This window comes from Suncus etruscus, chromosome 5 (genome assembly GCF_024139225.1).
Source record: "Suncus etruscus isolate mSunEtr1 chromosome 5, mSunEtr1.pri.cur, whole genome shotgun sequence".
Lineage (NCBI taxonomy): Eukaryota > Metazoa > Chordata > Mammalia > Eulipotyphla > Soricidae > Suncus > Suncus etruscus.
The window spans coordinates 16,761,489-16,785,722 of record NC_064852.1 but is presented as its reverse complement, the minus strand read 5'-3'; the positions used below and the strand labels follow the sequence as shown (position 1 = coordinate 16,785,722).

The following is a 24,234-nucleotide window of genomic DNA, read 5'->3' as shown; positions in this document are numbered from 1 at the left end:
TCAGGGGTAACTTCTGGCTCTGCACTCAGGAATGAATCCTGGTGGTGCTTGGGGGACTAGATGGGAAGCTGTGAATCGAATCCAGGGCAATCACATGCAAGGCAAACGCCCTCCCTGCTGTATAAGGCCCTCCAGCCCTTGTCTGGTTTTATTGTGGAGTATGGCCTTTCAGCGTTTTGTTACTTCAGTTGTTAAGTTTCCAAATTTTTGTTCTCAGTGAATACCTTTGCTTTGTTTGTTTGTTTTTGTTTTTGGGCCACACTCAGCAGTGCTCAGGGGTTTCTCCTGGTTCTCCTCACAGAAATCGCTTCTGGTTTTTGGGTCACACCCAGCAGTGCTCAGGGGTTCCTCCTGGCTGTCTGCTCAGAAATAGCTCCTGGCAGGCACGGGGGACCATATGGGACATCGGGATTCGAACCAACCACCTTTTTTTGTCCTGGATTGGCTGCTTGCAAGGCAAACTCCGCTGTGCTATCTCTCCGGGCCCCAGAAATCGCTTCTGGATGCTGGAAATCGAACCTGGGTCCATCCCAGGTCAGCTGCGTGCAAGACAAATGCCCTGCCACTGTGCTCTGGTCTCTTTTCTTTCTAGGGGTGCTCAAGGCTTACTCTTTTTTTTTTGTTTGTTTTTGGTTTGGGGGCCACACCTGGTGATTCATACTCAGGGGTTATCCTGGCTATGTGCTCAGAAATCGCTCCTGGCTTGGAGGACCATATGGGATGCTGGGGGATCGAACCACAGTCCATCCTAGGTTAGTTAATGCAAGGCAGATGTCCTACCACTTGCGCCACCGCTCTGTGCCCCACCCCCCCAGGCTTACTCGTAATCATCATGGTTGGCCCAGTACAGAACATCCCTCACTCACCCCCCCAGGCATCTTTGACTTTCTGAAAGTGGCAGTCAGGAGCCCAAGGGTCCAGGCTCAGAAAAGCCCCACCTGTTCCCACCTAAGGTACCCCGACAGGCCCTCCTGGCCCAGATCAAGTGTTTGTTTGTTTGTTGTTTTTTGGGTTACTCCTGGCTCTGCACTTAGGAATCACTCCTGGCAGGATCAGGGGAACATAAGGATTGCCGGGGATCGAACCTGGGTCAGCCTCACGCAAGGCAAGTGCTCTCTCTCTCTACCCTCTGTGCTATTGCTCTGCCCCCCCCAAGTGGGGGGTGTTGGGGTGTTAGTCTATAAACTGCAGGGGCTCTTAGGCTTCCCGAAAGAGGCAGGACAAGGTTGAAGTGATGGGTGGGGTCCGTGGGAGTTCGCTCCGCCTCCTGCCCACCTGTCTATGCCTCTCTGAGTGGCCATAAACCCAGGTAACCTGATGGAGCCCCAGATCCATCAGCCCCAATTCTAGACAGAGCTGGCTCTGTGCTCCCCCTGCTGGTTGATTCACGCACGACACACTCCAAACCCACCCTGGGGCATCCTGACACCAAGTGGGTGGGTTTCTGGGGGAGGGTTGCCCTCCAAAGTTGGACCCCAGTAGCTGTTGGTGACGCTGTTCTATAGGGATAGCCTGTCCACTTGCTCAGGGTTGGGGGTATTTTCTAGGTGGGGTTTTCCTTGCCAAGCCTGGGGACCTTAGGGCTGGAGAAATAGTACCTCCCCAGGGCTTGTTGTTAATTCCAGTTTGATTTTGGCATCCAATAGATACCTGAGTCCTGCTAGGAGGGATCCTTAAGTGCAGAGCCAGAGTGGCCCCCAAAAAAGCAAGAAAAGGGGCCGGTGAGGTGGCACTAGAGGTAAGGTGTCTGCCTTGCAAGCACTAGCCAAGGAAGGACCACGGTTCGATCCCCCGGTGTCCCATATGGTCCCCCCAAGTCAGGGGCAATTTCTGAGCGCTTAGCCAGGAGTAACCCCTGAGCATCAAAAGGCTGTGGCCCGAAAAAAAAAAAAAAAGCAAGAAAAACTTTATCTTTTTTATTTATTTTAATTTATTTTTGGCTACACCCAGCTGCGCCCGAAGGTTACTTCTGGCTCTGCGCTCAGAAATAACTCCTGGCAGGCTTTGGGTCCTTATGGGATGTCGGAGTCAGACCTGTGTTGGCTGCATGTGAGGCAAATGCCCTACCCACTATGCTATGACTCTGGCTTCTATCTTTTGTGTGTGTTTGTTTTGTTTTGGGGTCACACCAGGCAGCGTTCAGGGGTTACTCCTGACTCTATGCTCAGAAATCACTCCTGGCAGGTTCCGGGGACCATATGGGATGACAGGATTTCAACCACCATCGTTCTGCATGTTCTGCATGCGAAGCAAACACCCTATCTCCATGCTATCTCTCTGGCCTTGTTTTGTTGCTTTCTTTGGGATCACACCCTGTTGTGGGCTACTCAGGGGTTACTTCCAGCCCAGGGCTCTGGAAGTTACTCCCTGGAGTACTCAGGGGACTATGCAGTACCACTTCATACTCAAGGCTTTAGAATAGGATTTGTAAGAGCTCCCAACTTTTGACCCTCTCTTAGCCCTCTAGGACTTTTTTTTTTTGGGGGGGGTCCACACCCGGTGCTGCTCAGGGGTTACTCCTGGTTATGCACTCAGAAATCGCTCCTGGCTCAGGGAACATATGAGATGCTGGGGATTGAACCCTGGTTCAGCCCGGTGCAAGGCAAATGCCCTACTGCTGTGCTATTGCTCCTGCCCCCTCTAGGACTTTTCTTACAGTCCATCCATATTCCACTGAATATACATACACACCACATCTTTACCCACTTATTCATCCTGGGGCACTTAGGATACTTCTGGATCTTTGTCCTGTGCTGAACATAGGACTGTGTGGGTCTCTGCAAACAAGCATTTTCATATCCTTTGACTTCACTTCCAGAAGTGGAGTCACCAGGTCTTGTGCTAGTTATATTTTATATGGTGGGGAAACTCCTTCCTTCCCCATTGTGGCTGTGATCATTTCTGTTCCCACCAGCAGCAAGACAGAAGCTCCCTCTGCCCCACACCATGGCTAATAGCTGTTACCTCTCATCCTTGGATCCTGGCTGTCTTTCCAGCGACCTTCCTGTCACTGAGGTCACCTTCCTAGCTGAGCCTTTGGAAGGGTTTGGTGCTTACTTGGTTACTGCTTTCCTGACCCTGTTCCAGACAGGCTGTAGCCAGGGACAGTGGCTAGAAATGGGCTGACTTGAGGGGTGGCTGTGGCTTCAGAGCAGCGCTTTTGGGTTTGTTTTTTGAGTCACACCCGATGGTGCTTAGGGGTTACTCCTGGCAGGCTAAGGGGATGCCTGGGATAGATATTGGGTCAGCTGCATGCAGAGCAAATGCCCTCCCCTCTGTACTATCACTCCAGTCCTTTATCTGTAGCTTTGAACCAGGGACTGTGACAGAGTGGTATCCCCATGGGGTTCAGATCTGAAGGAGTCCACAGGGCAGTGTGACTCTTTGGCACCAGCCACACACACCTCCTCACGTTTCACAGGAGGGTCCCAGGAAGAGAGTGGGCCACACTCAGTGGTGCTCAGGCTCTGTGCTAAGGGGTCACTCCCGGAAGGTGCCAGGAACTAGCCTCATAGATCACTTTACACAGTCTGTGAGTGGCTAGAAAATTCCAACCCCAGCCTGAGAACCCACATCCTTGGGCCATTGGACAGTCTGTTCCTGTAGAAAGTGATCAGCCCTGGAGTCCTGTCCCCTGACGGGAGTAATAACATTCCTCTGTCCCGCTGTCCCTCTGCGTGGCACTCCCTCCCAGAAGGGCTAAATTCCTAGGAACTAGCTGACTAGTGCCTCCTAGTGTCCTACTGAAGAATTTATAGGTGACCCCAACAAAGTCCCTTAAACTGGGTGTTGGGGTGGGTTGTTTGCACTTTTTTTGTTTTGATTTTGATTTTTGGACTAACCCCAATGGTGTTCAGAGGTCACTTCTGGCTCTGAGCTCAGGAATCACTCCTGGCAAGACTCAGGAGATCCTCTGCAGGTAACTTTGTTCAAGGCCAGCACCGGGCCCCAGTGAAATGAGATTTAAGCAAATCCCCACCTCCACCTCAGCCTTCCTAGGATTAAAAAAAAAAAAAAAGGAAGAAAGAGAAAACAAGTTCAGAGAATGACCGTTAGCAAAGCAAACATCTCATATCTCTGCCAGGACTAGAATGTGTAACTTGTCTAAAGCTCAGTGTAAACCAGGTTGGCAATTAAAAAATTAAAGATGGGGGCCTGGAGAGATAGCACAGCGGTGTTTGCCTTGCAATCAGCCGATCCAGGACCTAAGGTGGTTGGTTCGAATCCCGGTGTCTCATATGGTCTCCCGTGCCTGCCAGGAGCTATTTCTGAGCAGATAGCCAGGAGTAATCCCTGAGCACCGCCGGGTGTGACCCAAAAACCAAAAAAAATAAATAAATAAAATAAAGATGGGGTTGGGGGCAGGAAGATGGCCCAAGGCCTAGGGCATGCTAGAGCCCCAAGTCCATCCACAGCCCTGTACTATCCAGAGCGGCCATGAAGAGTCAGAAGCTCTTGGGGATGTGATCTAAATGCCAGAAGCCTTGCTTCGATGTTGTTATTTTTTTTTGTTGTTGTTGTTTTGGGACCACACCCGGTGTCACTCGGGTTACTCCTGGCTCTGTGCTCAGAAATCACTCCTGGTAGGCTCGGGGGACCATATGGAATGCCAGGGGTTGAACCCGGTTCCATCCCAGGTCGGCTGCCTACAAGACAAACACCCTACCACTGTGCTGTCACTCCGGCCCCAGCTGTGCTTTTGTTACTGCAGAGTTCCAGGCCCCAAATACTTTCCATTGCATATATATATATATATATATATATATATATATATATTGATGAACAAGAGAGAGCATACAGAGGGGAGGCCACTTGCCTTGCATGCTCCTAACCCAGGTTCCATCCCTGGTGACCCAGGGTTAGGAGCATGGCTGTCTGCTCAGAAATAGCTCCTGGCAGGCACGGGGGACCATATGGGACACCGGGATTCGAACCAACCACCTTAGGTCCTGGATCGGCTGCTTGCAAGGCAAACACCGCTGTGCTATCTCTCCGGGCCCAACAACATAATTCTGAATTCTAGGGGAGGAATGATAAACGGCTTTCATAAACTGAGCTGAGAAGTTGGGAGGACAGGATACTAGGGGGAGTCTCATTACTCAAAAGGGGATGATCACTTTTTTTTTTTTTTTTTGGTTTTTGGATCACACCTGGCGGTGCTCAGGGGTTATTACCGGTTCTGTATTCAAACATTACCCCTAGCAGGCTCAGGGGACCATATGGGATGTCGGGATTCAAACCGATGTTTGCCCTGTGAGGGCTGGAGTGGTAGCAGGCATTTTCGCCTTGCATGCAGTTGGCTCAGGACAGATGCAGGTTTGATCCCCAGCATCTGATATAGTCCCCCGAGCCTTCCTAATTTCTAAATGCAGAACCAGGAGTAATCCCTGAGTGCTGCCGGGTGTGGCCAAAAAAACAAAAACAAATCAAAAAGAAGGAAGGAAGAAAAAGGGAAGAAAGGAGATAGGAGGAGAGGAAAAAAGGAGGCAGGGAGGAAGAGCAGGGAAAAGTGAGCATATATTTGTCCCCGCTATGAGTCCCATGTTTGCAGATGGGGGATGTTGAGTCACTTCTAGCTACTCCTGACTCAATGCTCAGAGGTCATGTTTTGTAGGGATGAAACCTGAGGCTCCCAAACACAAGAAACAAGGATTCGGATCTTTGAGCCATCTCCCCACTCACCGTCACTAACTTTTAGGTCATTTTTATCTTCATGGCCCCCTCAGCAGCCTGTTCCTGCTTCCTGCATGGGATCATCATGGGAACCCACTGTCTGATTCTCGGGACTTGCTTGTCCCAGACGAATGGGTTGGAGATGGGGTGGCCCTTTAGCAATACGTGGCACTGATTGCATACCTGAGGTTCGCCCAGGCTGGGTACGGGTCAGTATTTCAGCCCCTGAGTGAGGGCTCCATCTCTGGATAGGCACAGGGTCACTCAGATCATGTGTGAGATTGTGCCGAATCCCTTTGACTGGACACGTCTTTTTTTGGGGGGCTATACCCGGTGACACTCGGGTTACTCCTGGCTATGTGCTCAGAAATCACTCCTGGCTTGGGGGACCATATGGGACTCTGGGGGATCGAACCTCAGTCTGTCCTAGGCTAGCGCTGGCAAAACAGACACCTTACCACTTGCACCACTGTTCTGGCCCCTGGACACATGTCTTTATTAGTCCTTTTTTGTTGTTGTTTTTTTGGGGGGTTACACCTAGCAGCACTCAGAGGTTACTCATGGCTGTGTGCTAAGAAATCGCTCAGGCTGGCTCGGGGGACCATATGGGATGCTGGATTTGAACTACCTACCATCCTGGATTGGCTGCATGCAAGGCAAATGCCCTACCACTGTGCTATCTCTTCAGCCCCCCCCCTTTTTTTGAACTATACCTGTTGGTGCTCAGGGTTTATTCCCTGCCCTTATTCTTGGCTCTGAGCTCAAGGACCACTCTTTGTGAAGCTTTGGGGGGGAGGGGTGCCAAGGAATTGAAACCAAGTTGGCCACATGTAAAACAAATGCCCTGCCTGCTGTGCCAGTTTTTTTCTTTCATGAGTTTACATCTTTTTTTTTTTTTTTTTTTTGGTTTTTGGGTCATACCTGGCAGTGCTCAGGGGTTCCTCCTGGCTCTGCGTTCAGAAATCGCTCCTGGCAGGCTCAGGGGACCATATGGGATGCTGGGATTTGAACTACTGACCTTCTGATTGCAAGGCAAACGCCTTACCTCCATGCTATCTCTCTGGCCCCTATTTTTGTTGTTGTTGTTGTTTTGTTTTTATTTTGGGGCCATTTCCAGACATGCTTAGTGGTTACTCCTGACTTTGTGCCCTTTTTATTTTGGGGGGAACACCCAGTGGTGCTCAGGTGGTGAACTCAGCTACTTACTCCTGGCTTTGTGCTCAGAAATCGCTTCTGACTTGCGGGACCATGTGGAATGCCAGGGATTGAACCCACATGTGTCTTGGGTCAGCTGCATGCAAGGCAAATACCCTACCACTGTGCTTCCATTTCGGCCCCTGGTTCTGTGCTTAGAAATTACTCCTGGCAGGCTTGAGGGACCATATGGGATGCCGGGGATTGAACCGAGGTCGGCCATGTGCAAGACAAACGCCTGTGACGCTGAGGTGTCACTCAAGTAGCCTTTTTGCCCTCCCATCTGCTTGGTTAGTGGGGGGAGGGAGTCGCTCTTCTCAGGTCAGTGATGTGACCTGCGGGCTGAACATCATCTAGCCAAGCCAAGCATGAGTCACATTGTGCCCTGCCTGGGGCCCAGTGACTACTGGGTAAATACTGGCCTTTTCTGGCCTCTTCATTAGTGCTCATGGCGCTGGGACGCCTGGTCAGGAGCGCTGCTCTCATCCCCGGCCTCCTGGGGCAGGGAAAGAAGGCTGGAACTTCCACCATCCGGTGCTTGCATCAGACTGTAAGTGCCCCCGCCTTGCACCCCAAACCTCCCTCTCTCCCTCCACCAACTGCATGACCTCCTATAGTACCTAAAAGCTGTGCATGAGCCTCTTCTTCTGGGAAGCCTACTTTGACTGTAGCTTGGACTAAGAACATTGCTTTGGGACTGCGATTTTATAGCTTTGCATGGGCATAGTCAACCTAGCCACCTCCCTAGCCCTGTCTGACCCCCATTCCTCCATACTTAGCAGATGATCTCCTTACCCCCTCCCTGCCCAAACTCACCATAGCTGCTCAGAAAAGGAGTGAAGAAGAGTGTTGGACAGAAGCCTGGCCCCCAATACCAGTGCCTCTGAAGCCAACTTGATGTTCCTTTTCTCTCCTCCTATACTCCGTCACACCTCCCCTCCTTTGGGTCCTGGGCCCTTAACTCCATCTCCCATTCTAGGCTTCCACCCAACTTATCTCCCCAACTTACCTCCTATCACCCTCACCTTGCTCCCTCACTGTCCTGGACTCCCTGGATCCTGATTCAGATTTCAGTCCTCCTCTCCTCGACTCCCTCTGGACACTCCCGCTGACTGCTGAAATGTTGTTTATTGATCCACAGCACTCAGCACTACAGTCACAAAATCCAGTCCGCCCCCTCCCCCCTAAACAAACAGTCTACAAAGCCAACATGCAAATCCCCAGTCTTTGCTCAGAAATCCTGGGAACAGAAAGCAGAATGTCTACTTGAAGAAATAAGTCACCTCAAAGCCCCACAGAGAGATTTTAGGGCCATACGTGGCAATGCTCAGAAGTTACTCCTGGCTCTGCACTGAGGAATCACTCCTAAAGGTGTTCAGGGACCTGGAGGTGTTCATGGGACCAGTATGGGGGTGCCAGGGATCAAACCCAGGTCAGCCACTTTCAAAGCAAATGCACAATCCACTGTACTATTGCACCTGACTCAAGGGCATAGTTTGTGTTTTTTTTTTTTTTTTATAAAATGTCGTTATGTTCCTCAAAATACTTTGTTACCATATAATACACAATTTCTTGCTGGTATCAGCATAATAGGGGAAATTTAAGGAATGGAGATTGCAGCTTAAGGTGGGTGAAAGAAAAAGGAGGGTTTTTTTTTTTTATTGTGTTTTGGCTTTTTTGGTTTTTGGGTCACACCCAGCAGTGCTCAATGGTTACTCATGACTCTATGCTCAGAAATCGCTCCTGGCAGACTTGGGGGACCATATTGGATGCCACCATCCTTCTGCAGGCCCGGCAAATGCCTTACCTTTATGCTATCTCTCCAGCCCGAAAAAGGAGTTTATTAGCACAAACCAGGGGTTCGAGTCACCCTGGAAACTCCACCCTAAACAAAAGGGTCCACTCAGCCATTTTTCTTTTATGAGATTGTGTGTGTGTGTGTGTGTGTGTGTGTGTGTGTGTGTGTCTACATCCAGCAATGCTTATTGACTACTCCTGACTTTGCACACTCAGAAATTACTCCTTGCAGTGCCCAGGGACCATCTGAGATGCTGGAGATTTGCCTCATATAAGGCAAATGCCTTCCCCGATGTACTATCACTCTAGCACACTCCACTCTCCTTTTACCTTCTGCATCTTCAGATGCTGACATTAACTAATGAGTAAGGAAATGGGCTTATACCAGCTAAATGGCAGGTAGGGCCAACGAGGTTATGCAGAACAAAAGGTTTAGTGCAGAACTCACTTTCCCCAGGCCTCTCCTGCTGGGATTCCTCCCCACCGCCCACCACTGCCCTGTAGGCAGTGATTTCCATCATTTCCTTCCCACTCCCTCCTCTAACTGGCCACTAGCTGGTTTCCAACTTATCTTCCACTTGCCCTTATCCCTGCTGGTTCTGTAGGCTGTGGGTTGTTTTTACTCTGTGCTGCCTCTAACTCAGCTCTCATGAAACATATTAACCCTTTCACAGCACATGGCCCCACCAGGATCAGGGAGAACAGTGCTATTACTGGCCCAGAGAACTCCATATGGAGTCTACTGGTGACCAGGTGGCTGGGATGAAGCTCTGTGTATCCCTTTGAGATGTAACCTTGGGTCAGCAGACTGACAGAGCAGGAAGGGGTACTGTCCTATCACCTTCCCCCCCCTTTTTGTTTATTTTTGGTTCACACCTGGTGGTGCTCAGGGGTTACTCCTGGCTCTGCATTCAGAAATCACTCCTGGCAGGCTTGGGGGACCATATGGGATATCTGAATTCGAAGCACCATCTGTCCTGGGTTGGCCACGTGCAAGGCGAATGCCTACCGCTCTGCTATCTCTCTGGCCCCAACTTTCCCTCTTTAAAGCCCTTCAAATAGCCACATTCATTCTAGAGTCAGTTTCTAAGGGACAGTAGCAGGTGAGAAGCAGGAGGACATTTTTTGTTGTTATTTTGGGGCCACATCCAGCTGTGCTCAGGAGTTTTTCTTGATTCTGTGCTCAGGAATCACTCCTGGTAGGCTGGGGGGTGGGGGAAAGAACCATGCTGGGGATCAATCCCAAGTTGACTGCATGCAATGAAAATGCCCTCCCCACTATATAATTTCTCCAGCCCAAAGCAGGTGGAGTTTTTGTTTTGTTTTGTTTTAGTTTGCTTTTTTATTTTCCATTTGTTTGTTTTAGGGCCACATCCAATGGCACTCAGGGGTTACTCCTGGCTCTGCACTCAGTAATTGCTCTTGGCAGGCTCGGGTCCTTATGGGATGCGAAGGATCAAACCAGGGTCAGTCACATGCAAGGCAAACACACACACACACACACACACACACTCACACACACACACACACACACACAATTGCTATCGATACAGCCTAAGTGAAGTTTAATCTTAGCGATCTAGGACAAGAAGCAAGGGGTGACATGTTAAGTTTTCTTCAAGCTTCCACCCTGCTTAGACCACCCAGTTTCTGGGGTGGCTGGAGCAGGATTGAAGGTCTCTCTTCTTGTGGTTCAGCCAGAGGTGGGTAGGGTCTGACTGGCTGTAGCTTCAAGCTAACCTCTTACAGGCTGGGCAGACCACTATTACCACACAAGAGACTGTTGTACATCTGTGAGCCTCCAGCCTCATGAAGGAGGCTGCTACCATAAATTAACCAGATTTCACTAGAATTATCCACAGGGAAATCTTTAAATCAAGCCAATTAGAGTGCAATTGTTCAGACACTTCTGTAGATCTTGGATCTGATTTATACCGAAAGCAAGTTAATGGATTAACTTTTCTCGGGCCCAGAGAGATAGCACAGCGGCGTTTGCCTTGCAAGCAGCCAATGCAGGACCAAAGGTGGTTGGTTCGAATCCCGGTGTCCCATAGGGTCCCCCGTGCCTGCCAGGAGCTATTTCTGAGCAGACAGCCAGGAGTAACCCCTGAGCACTGCTGGGTGTGACCCAAAAAACCAAAATAAATAAATAAATAAATAAGTTTTTTCTCCACCTTTATTGATTACCTACTCTGTCACAGCTCTGGGTTAAGTTTACTTCTGATAAATATTGTATGTCAGTTTGCTTCCACACCATAAGAAATATTTAAGATTCCGGGCCCGGAGAGATAACAGTGGCGTTTGCCTTGCAAGCAGCCGATCCAGAACCTAAGGTGGTTGGTTCGATTCCCGGTGTCTCATATGGTCCCCCATGCCTGCCAGGAGCTATTTCTGAGCAGACAGCCAGGAGTAAACCCCTGAGCACTGCCAGGTGTGGCCCAAAACCAAAAAAAAAAAAAAATTAAGATTCCTTTTATTTAAAACTTAGATTAAGTGTAATTGATCTCGATATCGATAAGCTCAAGGGTAAAGTTCAGAACAGGGCGGCCTTGCCTGGGTACAGCTCGTTATATTCTCCAAATAGCAGGCCTTGGACAGTTTGTTTTATATTTTCCCAACCCTCCATAAGTAAAGTCCACGTTGGCTGTTTTCCACCTTTGGGTCAGAACCTGTTCCTTGCTCTTGACCAATTATAACTATCGATGCCTGCCCCAGGACCTACCTTTTGGAATGTTAGGAATTAAGGTCAACTGAAGCATAAATTAACCCCCAGGATTTTAGGATGATTAATTATCAAGATCCACTCACAATAGAATTTTGGAGTTGATTAACTTCAAATTATTATTATTATTATTATTTTTGTTTTGTTTTGTTTTGTTTTTTGGGCCACACCTGGTGGTGCTCAGGGGTGACTCTTGGCTGTCTGCTCAGAAATAGCTCCTGGCAGGCTCGGGGGACCATATGGGACACCAGGATTCGAACCAACCACCTTTGGTCCTGGATTGGCTGCTTGCAAGGCAAACACCGCTGTGCTATCTCTCCGGCCCCAACTTTCAAATTATTTATCATAACTTATAATATTATTAACTTCCAAGTTATATTATTAACTTATATATTAACTTCCAAATTATCCAAGAGATAGCCAAGACTTACAATATTAATAACTTCCAAGTTATATTGTTAACTTATTATATATTAACTTCCAAATAATCCAAGACAGCATTGCCATATCTATGCGAACAAGGTATTGTTATGAAACTAAACCTTCCATTTCCATAACATACCAAATTCCATAACACTCCTATGTAAGTTATTATAAACCATTAAACGTGTAGTCAGAGTAATACAGGTGTCAAAAGCCATGCAAAATTCAAGATTGCAAATAGGATTACAGTTGTTTAAAATCAAGACTGTGTTGATATAAGTCTATGGGGTTTTTCTGGCAAACATAATGTCTTGATTCCCTTTTTTTTTTTTTTTTTTTTTTGTGGTTTTTGGGTCATACCCAGCAGCGCTCAGGGGGATTACTCCTGGCTCTACGCTCAAAATTACTCCTGGCAGGCTCAGGGGACCATATGGGATGCCAGGATTTGAACCACCATTCTTCTGCATACAAGGCAAATGCCTTACCTCCATGCTACCTCTCCAGCCTCCTGTTGGTTTTTTTTTTTAATTTCTTTACTTTTTGGGGGGGCACAACCAGCGACTCTTGGGGTTACTTCTAGCTCTGCACTCACAAATTATTTTCAGTGGGTTCGGGGGAGTTTATAGGATGCTGGGGATTGAATCCAGGTCAGCTCTGTGCAAGGCAGACCCTCTACCCACGGGTCCGGGAAGGTGGCGCTAGAGGTAAGGTGTCTGCCTTGCAAGCACTAGCGTAGGACGGACCTCAGTTCGATTCCCCGGCGTTCCATATGGCCCCCCCAAGCCAGGGGCGATTTCTGAGCGCATAGCCAGGAGTAACCCCTGAGCATCAAACGGGTGTGGCCCAAAAACAAAACAAAACAAAAAAAAAACCCTCTACCCACAGTGCTAATGCTTCACCACCCACCACCCCAGTCTTTGGTTCTTTTTGTTTTTGACCCACAGCCAGCAATTTTCAGGGGTTACTCCTAGCTCAGCACTCAGGAATTACCCCTGATAGAAGTGGTTGGGGGACCATATGGGATGCCAGGGATCAAACCTGGGTTGGCTGCATTCACATTTCCTACAATACTATCGATCCAGTCTCTGGGACATTTTTTTTTAATGAAGGTACATGGCAGGGGTTGGAGAGATGGCATGGAGGTAAAGCGTTTGCCTCGCATGCAGAAGGTTGGTGGTTCGAATCCTGGCATCCCATATAGTCCACTGAGTCTTCCAGGAGCGATTTCTGAGCATAGAGCCAGGAGTAACCCCTGAGTGCTGCCGGGTGTGACCCCAAAAAACCAAAAACAAAACAAAAAAAGACAGTGGCAGGTACTGACAGGCCTGGTATCTGGGTGACAGGTGGCAGGAAATTAATGGAGGAACAGAGCTGTGGAAAACTGGCCAGTGTGTACCAGATCTCCGACCTGGTCCCCTGCTCTTTGCTCAGTCCAGCCTCTGGCTGTGGAAAGGGGTTCCAACTCCCATCTTCATTCCATCGACCACCCCCACTGCAGTTTAGTTCTCTCACCTTGGCAGAGCCCAGCTCCAGAGCCTCTGTGTCCCATCTCTACCTCTGTTGGAGTACTGGGCCCTGAGACACAGCTAGGGCTCCCTGCCTGCCCGCCCCTCTTAGGACCAGCACAGGGGACACCAAAAGGCTAGAGCAGGCTGAGGATGGGGGTAAGCAGGCCTGGAAGGCACATAGCAGTATGGGAGTGTCAGATCCCTGAGCCCCTCCATAGCCACACTAAGCCTGCAGGTCCCCAAGTCTTCAGAGAGTCTGACCACACACCAGGTGAATGTGACCAGGCCCGTGCCAGCCTTTCTACCCTCTTCCACGTTCTCATTTGTGAAATGGGCCCTGGCTAAAATACTGAGTCATGAATTTAAGGGCATCTCAGTAACCTGTTCCTGGGCTTATCCACACACTCACCCTGTCTTTCCTGGACTCAGTGTCTACTTAGCTTCTCTCCCACAGGCTGGCCTAGGGGGCAGAGCTGGCAGCATAAGGCCTGCACCCACCAGCTGCCCCTCCTAGCTCCTGACCTTCCTATACCTCCTGTCTTCAGCTCGCCATGGCCAAACAGCTGCAGTCTCGAAGGCTGAATGGGATCGACAAGAACCCCTGGTAAGTCAGGGAGCTCTAGGGAGCTCTCTCAGGGTGGGACGCAGGGAGCAGGCTGGTCAGAGCCAGGGGGCCCAGATTTTGCAGTCACCTACCTCATGGCCCCCAGCCTGCCCTCTGTGTGACAAGGCTTTGAATATCAGGTCTCCTAGGTTGGCAGTGACTGTGGGCACAGAGCTGGACTTGCTGGCTGAGAAAGGACAGGGGAGATGACAGTGGGAAGGGCACTTGTTTTGCACGTGGTGACCTGGGTTCAGTCCCCAGCTCCCTGGAAGGACCTTTTCAAGCCCCTCCAGGAGCAGCATCTTAAGCACAGAGCCAGTCCGTGTGTGACCCCTCCAAAAAATAAAATATAAGGAACCTGAAAGCCACCCACCGCCTGCCTCTGTCCATGGGGATCCTGGAGCAGATAAAGTCTCAGAGTCACACATTGCCCCTGGCACTCCTCCAAAAGGCAAGGTGTTGGCACCGTTCTTTGGCCATGAACCATACTCACAGCTGACTTGAATTAAATTGTGCCACAGGGATGTTATGGAAAATATGAAGGATGAGCCACACTTTCCCGTGACCCAAGACAGGAAGTGGTATGATGTAGCATAAAATAATTAACGATGGGGCTGGATGGCGGTGGATGGAGGCCTTTGTGCTTAGGCCCCAGCCACGTGGCTTCATCCCCCATCCAGCTGGCAAGTTCCAGGCCCAGGTGAAATCACTCACACGCAGGCTTCAGGAAGAATCATCTTTATTTATGCCCTAGCCACCACAGGTGTGTGGCCTATGTCAACCTTTTAAGCATTCAGCTATATTTTGCTAGCCCTGCATCTTATCTCCTGTTAGCCATCTTCCCTTTGGGCTCCATGCGGCCCAAAGATCCAAAAGCCAGGAAGCCAAGCCGGGCCAAGAGAGAAACGGCAAAAAGGGCGAATCCCCTGGCTCAGAGGTTTATCTATCCTTTTCCAGACCCCTCCCTACACCTATTATCCGGTTCCCAAGACCCCTCCCAGATATGGGTGGGTCTTAGGGTACACCACAGTATGAGATACTAAGTGTGTGTGTGTGTGTGTGTGTGTGTGTGTGTGTGTGTGTGTGTGTGTGTGTGTGAGAGAGAGAGAGAGAGAGAGAGAGAGAGAGAGAGAGAGAGTGTTAGTGTGAGAGAGTTAGTGTGTGAGAGAGAGAGAGCGCGCAAATAGCAAACTAGTATGGACATTTAGTTTTATTGTTTGTTTGGTTTGTGTTTTGGGGCCATATCTGGTGATGCTCAAGACTTACTCCTGGCTCTGCTCTTAGGTTTCACTCCTGGCAGTGCTTAGGGGCCATTAGGAGGTACAGGAGATTGAACCCAAGTCAACTGCAAAGCAAGACAAGCTCCTCTCCACTGGAGTATCGCTCCACCCCACAGCCTATCATTAGGACAATGGTTGTCAATGTTTTTTTTTTCTACCTTTGAATCACACTTGGCTGTGCTGAAGGGACCATGTGGTGCAAGAATTCAAACTTGGAGCTCTGTGGGTGGAGAGATAGGGCAGTAGAGTAGGCTCTTGTCTTGCTTGCTGGCTCTGGGTCTATTCTCAGTACCAGATATGGGTTCCCAAGTACTACCAGAAGTGACCCCAGGCCACAGAGCCAAGCAGCCCTTAGCATTGCTGGATGTGACCCAAAACCAAAACCAGGAGAAAAACATCTCCAACCATCTCCCAGCGAGTGTTCATTCTTTTCACATCTAAGGGTTATGAGTTGGGAACCAATGATTTACAGGCCAAAGAGATAGTATAGGGGGTTCAAGCACTTGCCTTGCATGTGGCTGACAGGTTTGTTCTTCAGCAATATGTATGGCCTGTATTTTTGTTTGTTTTGGGGCCACATTCATCTATGCTCAAGGGTTACTCCTTGCTCTGTACTCAGAAATCACTCCTGGCAGGCTCAGGGATGCTGGGGATGGAACTCGGGTTGGCCCTGTGCAAGACAAATGCCCTCCCCACTGTGCTATTGCTTTGGCCTCATGTCCAGTTTCTCTAGAAGAATCCCAGACCCTTCCTGCCTCTGACCTGGCAAATGTGCAGGTAGGGGTGGGAGCAGGACGGGGCTCAAATGTCCTCTTGTCTCCTAGGGTGGAATATACCCAGCTGGCTGCGGAATACGACGTGGTGAATTTGGGGCAAGGTTTTCCGGACTTTGCACCCCCAGACTTTGCCGTGGAGGCCTTCCAGCGCGCCATCAGTGAAGACTTCATGCTCAATCAGTACACCAAGGCCTTTGTGAGTCCCCACCTTGCCCATGGCCTTGGGGAGGTGTAAAAGAAAAATCCACTAGTGGTGAGACTGCCCCAGGCACTATGTATCTCACCCCTTAGGTGGGTTTGATGAAGCAGGATATAGGTGGAGAAATAATACCAAGCCAGTCAGGACAAGATTTATCCAAGTCAGGATGCTTTTTGCCTCATGGCCTCTCTCTGCGCACACATACCCCTCCAAAGTTAGAACTGCCCTCCATTATCCAGAACCAAATCCACCAGAGGAAGGTCCTATAATCCAGGTGGGCTTTTACAGACCAAAAGAAAAGGGTACTGGGAAGAGAAAGTTGGAGAACACCTTTGTTTACTGCAGGAGTCTCAAACTAAATTTACCTGGGGACCACAGGAGGCAAAGTCGGGGTGATCCTTGAGTGCAAAGTCAGTAGTAAGCCTTGAACATTGGGGGGTGTGACCCAAACAACTAAAACAAAACAAAACAAAAAAGATTCCTCTAGGGCAGGGCCACAAAATGTTGTACGGAGGGCCATTTGCGGCCCACCCGCGAGTTTGAAACCCCTGGTTTAGAGTTTTTAGCTAGTATCACCTTGGTGGGGGGGGGAAACAAGGTGGGGATCGGAATACCATAAGCAATTTGTTTTTCATCTTCAACCTCATTTTCCCGCTGGGTGTGTGTCTTTTGTCTTGTTGCCTTTTTTTTTTTTTTTTTTGGTTTTTGGGTTACAACCGGTGGTACTTAGGAGGCTTATTCCTGGCTCTATGCTCAGAAATTGCTCCTGGCTGGTAGGGAGAACCATATGGGATGCCAGGATTCAACCCCATCATCCTTCCTCGATTGGCTACATACAAGGCAAACATCCTACCGCTGTGCTATCTCTCCAGCCCCCCTTATTTTGTTGCTTTATGAAAAAAAAAATTTTTTTTTGGTTTTTGAGCCATACCCACCAGGGATTGAACTCAGGTCTGTCCTGCATCAGTCACATGCAAGGCAAACGCCCTACCGCTGTGCTATTGCTCCAGCTCCTGAAAATTCTTTATATATTCTTTTTTTTTTTGATTTTTGGGTCACACCCGGCGGTGCTCAGGGGTTACTCCTGGCTGTCTGCTCAGAAATAGCTCCTGGCAGGCACGGGGGACCATATGGGACACCGGGATTTGAACCAACCACCTTTGGTCCTGGATCGGCTGTTTGCAAGGCAAACGCCGCTGTGCTATCTCTCCGGGCCCAAATGAGACTATATATTCTTTAATCTTTTTGTCTTCTGTTTTCATGGTTGCACCCAATGCTGCTCCAGGCTTAGTTCTGGCTCTGTACCCAGGAATCACTCCTAATGGGGTCAAGGGATGAGATATGGTGCCAGGGATCAAGTTTGGGTTAAGCAAGTGCCGTACCGACTGTACTATCTCTTTTTTTTTTTTTTTTTTTTTTTTTAAATTTTTATTTTTAATTATGAGAACAAGGGTGCAAAGTAAGAGGACAAGGTAAAGTTACAGTGGAAGGACAATCACCCATAACATAATTCTCAGAAGTCCCCTTGCTGATATATTAACTTTGAAATTTCAGCCAAAGAACATTAAGATAAATAACACAGAATCCATGTACAATTACTTTGTCCCTCAAGTCCCCAGATTGTAATACATTATAATATTTCTTAACAGTACACAAGGCAATCTAAAGCCATAAAACTTACGTAACTCCTTAAACATTACAGGCATAGTATTTTCTTACATTTCCATATACATGCATATTAGCTTAAGTTAACCTCAAATTTTAAGTGAGTTCTTTTTAAGGATTAGAGTTAAAGGAGCACAGTAAGAATGGTGTTAGAGTGGCAATTGTTGTTTGCATAGGCTCACCAAAATATGAGGAACATGGAAAGAAATAACCTTGGCCTAAGTACAAAGAGACCAGACCCCTGAAGTTTCCTGGCACAAGACCAAGTCTAGGCTCCAAGCAAGCTAGATCGTCCAATCCAATACATTGTCTGTAGTGCCAACACACTTTTATTTTTCACACAGTCTCTGTTGTTGGTATCATGTTTCTGTATTAAAGATCCTGGAATCTGCATATCTTACATTGAAGTCAGGACGTGGAGCATCCTCTCCTTTCACCTCACAATCAAAGGGCAATGCAGGGAGCCCTGTCCTGTAAGCCGGTCGTTGTTGTTGTTAAGTCTTCTCAGTGTTAAGGGAAGTCTCTTTTGAGCAGGTCGAAGTCTGAGCAGTGTAGGTCTTCCATGGTAGAGGATTGCTTCCAAGTGATGTTATAGACCAGCCTGGATGTTTCGTGGATGGCTTTCCTGGTTCAGGGGAGAATGGAATATGCCCTTTCTTCTGACGTCTGTGCCAGGTCGTTATGTCAATGTTCAGGGTGTAAGGTCCCTTTGCACTACAAGGTTTGTGTGTTCTAATCTCTATTAGATAGGATCTTATTTGTATTTATACTATTTTCCCATTTTAATGTGCCTATGCAAATAAGAAGCAATGCCACATGGTGTTATTGGCGCGTATGGGGGCCATAAGAACAATTACAATGATTCCATTGACATGATTCAATCATAAGCATTAAACTGGGGGACTCTTCCACCAAAATTCCTTGTTAAACAGCTCAAAAAGAGAACATAAAAAGTGGTTAGAATCATCACTATATAAGACAACATTTAGTAAGAATTATAGCTGTCAGAGAAAAAACACAAAATATTCTAAAGAAATACGTGTCCATTTTATGTATCTTGAAACAGTTTGGGGTTGTCATACACAATGCACAGCTTTGGACTGTGATTACGATTCTACACTACTGAAGTTAAAAAGAGAAAACTAGATTAGTGATGTTTGAGAAGGGGTTAGAGAGTTAAGGAGTGAAAAAGAGCTTTGTAGGGGTGTGGGAAAGGGGAGAATACAAAATAAACATTCTGTGTACGGAAAACATAACATAAGAATAAGGGATATTCTGAATACATGAAATACATGAAGTACGCGCGGGGGCGTAAGCCCCCGCGCGGTTCTGTAGTTTTTGGATGCCTAGGGAGGAATTTCTCACCCCCTCCCCCCAAGGCCCGATTAACCAGGCGTGGCCCTGAAGACCCGCCTGGTGTAGGGGGAATCATGCTCTCCTGGACAAAGTGGTCAGCCCAGGGTCCTATGGCTAGCTGTCCTGCCCAGAGCCCCCATCATACCAGTCAAAAGCCCACGAAATCCTGGCATGTGGAGTGTTCTGGTCCCAGCCGAGCCTCTGTGGTTTTTGGATGCCTAGGAAGGATTTCTCACCCCCTCCCCCCAGGGCCCGATTAACCAGGCGTGGCCCTGAAGACCCGCCTGGTGTGGGGGAATCTTGTTCCCCTGGACTAAGTGGTCAGCCCAGGGGTCCTATGGCTAGCTGTCCTGCCCAGAGCCCCCAACATACCAGGCAAACACACCAAGAAATCCTGGCATTCGGAGTGTTCTGGGCCCAGCCAAGGCTCTGCAGTTTTTGGATGCCTAGGGAGGAATTTCTCACCCCCTCCCCCCAAGGCCCGATTAACCAGGCGTGGCCCTGAAGACCCGCCTGGTGTAGGGGGAATCATGCTCTCCTGGACAAAGTGGTCAGCCCAGGGTCCTATGGCTAGCTGTCCTGCCCAGAGCCCCCATCATACCAGTCAAAAGCCCACGAAATCCTGGCATGTGGAGTGTTCTGGTCCCAGCCGAGCCTCTGTGGTTTTTGGATGCCTAGGAAGGATTTCTCACCCCCTCCCCCCAGGGCCCGATTAACCAGGCGTGGCCCTGAAGACCCGCCTGGTGTGGGGGAATCTTGTTCCCCTGGACTAAGTGGTCAGCCCAGGGGTCCTATGGCTAGCTGTCCTGCCCAGAGCCCCCAACATACCAGGCAAACACACCAAGAAATCCTGGCATTCGGAGTGTTCTGGGCCCAGCCAAGGCTCTGCAGTTTTTGGATGCCTAGGGAGGAATTTCTCACCCCCTCCCCCCAAGGCCCGATTAACCAGGCGTGGCCCTGAAGACCCGCCTGGTGTAGGGGGAATCATGCTCTCCTGGACAAAGTGGTCAGCCCAGGGTCCTATGGCTAGCTGTCCTGCCCAGAGCCCCCATCATACCAGTCAAAAGCCCACGAAATCCTGGCATGTGGAGTGTTCTGGTCCCAGCCGAGCCTCTGTGGTTTTTGGATGCCTAGGAAGGATTTCTCACCCCCTCCCCCCAGGGCCCGATTAACCAGGCGTGGCCCTGAAGACCCGCCTGGTGTGGGGGAATCTTGTTCCCCTGGACTAAGTGGTCAGCCCAGGGGTCCTATGGCTAGCTGTCCTGCCCAGAGCCCCCAACATACCAGGCAAACACACCAAGAAATCCTGGCATTCGGAGTGTTCTGGGCCCAGCCAAGGCTCTGCAGTTTTTGGATGCCTAGGGAGGAATTTCTCACCCCCTCCCCCCAAGGCCCGATTAACCAGGCGTGGCCCTGAAGACCCGCCTGGTGTAGGGGGAATCATGCTCTCCTGGACAAAGTGGTCAGCCCAGGGTCCTATGGCTAGCTGTCCTGCCCAGAGCCCCCATCATACCAGTCAAAAGCCCACGAAATCCTGGCATGTGGAGTGTTCTGGTCCCAGCCGAGCCTCTGTGGTTTTTGGATGCCTAGGAAGGATTTCTCACCCCCTCCCCCCAGGGCCCGATTAACCAGGCGTGGCCCTGAAGACCCGCCTGGTGTGGGGGAATCTTGTTCCCCTGGACTAAGTGGTCAGCCCAGGGGTCCTATGGCTAGCTGTCCTGCCCAGAGCCCCCAACATACCAGGCAAACACACCAAGAAATCCTGGCATTCGGAGTGTTCTGGGCCCAGCCAAGGCTCTGCAGTTTTTGGATGCCTAGGGAGGAATTTCTCACCCCCTCCCCCCAAGGCCCGATTAACCAGGCGTGGCCCTGAAGACCCGCCTGGTGTAGGGGGAATCATGCTCTCCTGGACAAAGTGGTCAGCCCAGGGTCCTATGGCTAGCTGTCCTGCCCAGAGCCCCCATCATACCAGTCAAAAGCCCACGAAATCCTGGCATGTGGAGTGTTCTGGTCCCAGCCGAGCCTCTGTGGTTTTTGGATGCCTAGGAAGGATTTCTCACCCCCTCCCCCCAGGGCCCGATTAACCAGGCGTGGCCCTGAAGACCCGCCTGGTGTGGGGGAATCTTGTTCCCCTGGACTAAGTGGTCAGCCCAGGGGTCCTATGGCTAGCTGTCCTGCCCAGAGCCCCCAACATACCAGGCAAACACACCAAGAAATCCTGGCATTCGGAGTGTTCTGGGCCCAGCCAAGGCTCTGCAGTTTTTGGATGCCTAGGGAGGAATTTCTCACCCCCTCCCCCCAAGGCCCGATTAACCAGGCGTGGCCCTGAAGACCCGCCTGGTGTAGGGGGAATCATGCTCTCCTGGACAAAGTGGTCAGCCCAGGGTCCTATGGCTAGCTGTCCTGCCCAGAGCCCCCATCATACCAGTCAAAAGCCCACGAAATCCTGGCATGTGGAGTGTTCTGGTCCCAGCCGAGCCTCTGTGGTTTTTGGATGCCTAGGAAGGATTTCTCACCCCCTCCCCCCAGGGCCCGATTAACCAGGCGTGGCCCTGAAGACCCGCCTGGTGTGGGGGAATCTTGTTCCCCTGGACTAAGTGGTCAGCCCAGGGGTCCTATGGCTAGCTGTCCTGCCCAGAGCCCCCAACATACCAGGCAAACACACCAAGAAATCCTGGCATTCGGAGTGTTCTGGGCCCAGCCAAGGCTCTGCAGTTTTTGGATGCCTTGGGAGGAATTTCTCACCCCCTCCCCCCAAGGCCCGATTAACCAGGCGTGGCCCTGAAGACCCGCCTGGTGTAGGGGGAATCATGCTCTCCTGGACAAAGTGGTCAGCCCAGGGTCCTATGGCTAGCTGTCCTGCCCAGAGCCCCCATCATACCAGTCAAAAGCCCACGAAATCCTGGCATGTGGAGTGTTCTGGTCCCAGCCGAGCCTCTGTGGTTTTTGGATGCCTAGGAAGGATTTCTCACCCCCTCCCCCCAGGGCCCGATTAACCAGGCGTGGCCCTGAAGACCCGCCTGGTGTGGGGGAATCTTGTTCCCCTGGACTAAGTGGTCAGCCCAGGGGTCCTATGGCTAGCTGTCCTGCCCAGAGCCCCCAACATACCAGGCAAACACACCAAGAAATCCTGGCATTCGGAGTGTTCTGGGCCCAGCCAAGGCTCTGCAGTTTTTGGATGCCTAGGGAGGAATTTCTCACCCCCTCCCCCCAAGGCCCGATTAACCAGGCGTGGCCCTGAAGACCCGCCTGGTGTAGGGGGAATCATGCTCTCCTGGACAAAGTGGTCAGCCCAGGGTCCTATGGCTAGCTGTCCTGCCCAGAGCCCCCATCATACCAGTCAAAAGCCCACGAAATCCTGGCATGTGGAGTGTTCTGGTCCCAGCCGAGCCTCTGTGGTTTTTGGATGCCTAGGAAGGATTTCTCACCCCCTCCCCCCAGGGCCCGATTAACCAGGCGTGGCCCTGAAGACCCGCCTGGTGTGGGGGAATCTTGTTCCCCTGGACTAAGTGGTCAGCCCAGGGGTCCTATGGCTAGCTGTCCTGCCCAGAGCCCCCAACATACCAGGCAAACACACCAAGAAATCCTGGCATTCGGAGTGTTCTGGGCCCAGCCAAGGCTCTGCAGTTTTTGGATGCCTAGGGAGGAATTTCTCACCCCCTCCCCCCAAGGCCCGATTAACCAGGCGTGGCCCTGAAGACCCGCCTGGTGTAGGGGGAATCATGCTCTCCTGGACAAAGTGGTCAGCCCAGGGTCCTATGGCTAGCTGTCCTGCCCAGAGCCCCCATCATACCAGTCAAAAGCCCACGAAATCCTGGCATGTGGAGTGTTCTGGTCCCAGCCGAGCCTCTGTGGTTTTTGGATGCCTAGGAAGGATTTCTCACCCCCTCCCCCCAGGGCCCGATTAACCAGGCGTGGCCCTGAAGACCCGCCTGGTGTGGGGGAATCTTGTTCCCCTGGACTAAGTGGTCAGCCCAGGGGTCCTATGGCTAGCTGTCCTGCCCAGAGCCCCCAACATACCAGGCAAACACACCAAGAAATCCTGGCAGTCGGAGTGTTCTGGGCCCAGCCAAGGCTCTGCAGTTTTTGGATGCCTAGGGAGGAATTTCTCACCCCCTCCCCCCAAGGCCCGATTAACCAGGCGTGGCCCTGAAGACCCGCCTGGTGTGGGGGGAATCATGCTCTCCTGGACAAAGTGGTCAGCCCAGGGTCCTATGGCTAGCTGTCCTGCCCAGAGCCCCCATCATACCAGTCAAAAGCCCACGAAATCCTGGCATGTGGAGTGTTCTGGTCCCAGCCGAGCCTCTGTGGTTTTTGGATGCCTAGGAAGGATTTCTCACCCCCTCCCCCCAGGGCCCGATTAACCAGGCGTGGCCCTGAAGACCCGCCTGGTGTGGGGGAATCTTGTTCCCCTGGACTAAGTGGTCAGCCCAGGGGTCCTATGGCTAGCTGTCCTGCCCAGAGCCCCCAACATACCAGGCAAACACACCAAGAAATCCTGGCATTCGGAGTGTTCTGGGCCCAGCCAAGGCTCTGCAGTTTTTGGATGCCTAGGGAGGAATTTCTCACCCCCTCCCCCCAAGGCCCGATTAACCAGGCGTGGCCCTGAAGACCCGCCTGGTGTAGGGGGAATCATGCTCTCCTGGACAAAGTGGTCAGCCCAGGGTCCTATGGCTAGCTGTCCTGCCCAGAGCCCCCATCATACCAGTCAAAAGCCCACGAAATCCTGGCATGTGGAGTGTTCTGGTCCCAGCCGAGCCTCTGTGGTTTTTGGATGCCTAGGAAGGATTTCTCACCCCCTCCCCCCAGGGCCCGATTAACCAGGCGTGGCCCTGAAGACCCGCCTGGTGTGGGGGAATCTTGTTCCCCTGGACTAAGTGGTCAGCCCAGGGGTCCTATGGCTAGCTGTCCTGCCCAGAGCCCCCAACATACCAGGCAAACACACCAAGAAATCCTGGCATTCGGAGTGTTCTGGGCCCAGCCAAGGCTCTGCAGTTTTTGGATGCCTAGGGAGGAATTTCTCACCCCCTCCCCCCA

General features: G+C 50.7%; 2 protein-coding genes across 3 annotated transcripts in view; both read left to right on the top strand.

Annotated features, from left to right (window-relative positions):
- Window positions 1–24,234, top strand: part of ZER1 (zyg-11 related cell cycle regulator) — a 253,222-nt gene that overhangs the window by 109,021 nt on the left and 119,967 nt on the right. The window lies entirely within an intron of this gene.
- The window catches only part of KYAT1 (kynurenine aminotransferase 1), a 48,831-nt gene that overhangs the window by 10,938 nt on the left and 13,659 nt on the right, over window positions 1–24,234 (top strand). Inside the window, exons 2-4 of one of the 2 annotated variants that reach the window (XM_049774047.1) lie at window positions 7,311–7,417; window positions 13,863–13,921; window positions 16,026–16,173. In XM_049774047.1, coding sequence (XP_049630004.1) covers window positions 7,316–7,417; window positions 13,863–13,921; window positions 16,026–16,173 — 309 coding nt within the window. In that variant the 5' untranslated portion in view covers window positions 7,311–7,315. Of the gene's footprint in view, window positions 1–7,075; window positions 7,418–13,862; window positions 13,922–16,025; window positions 16,174–24,234 lie in introns of those variants that run through there. The other variant, XM_049774048.1, reaches the window with a different exon arrangement.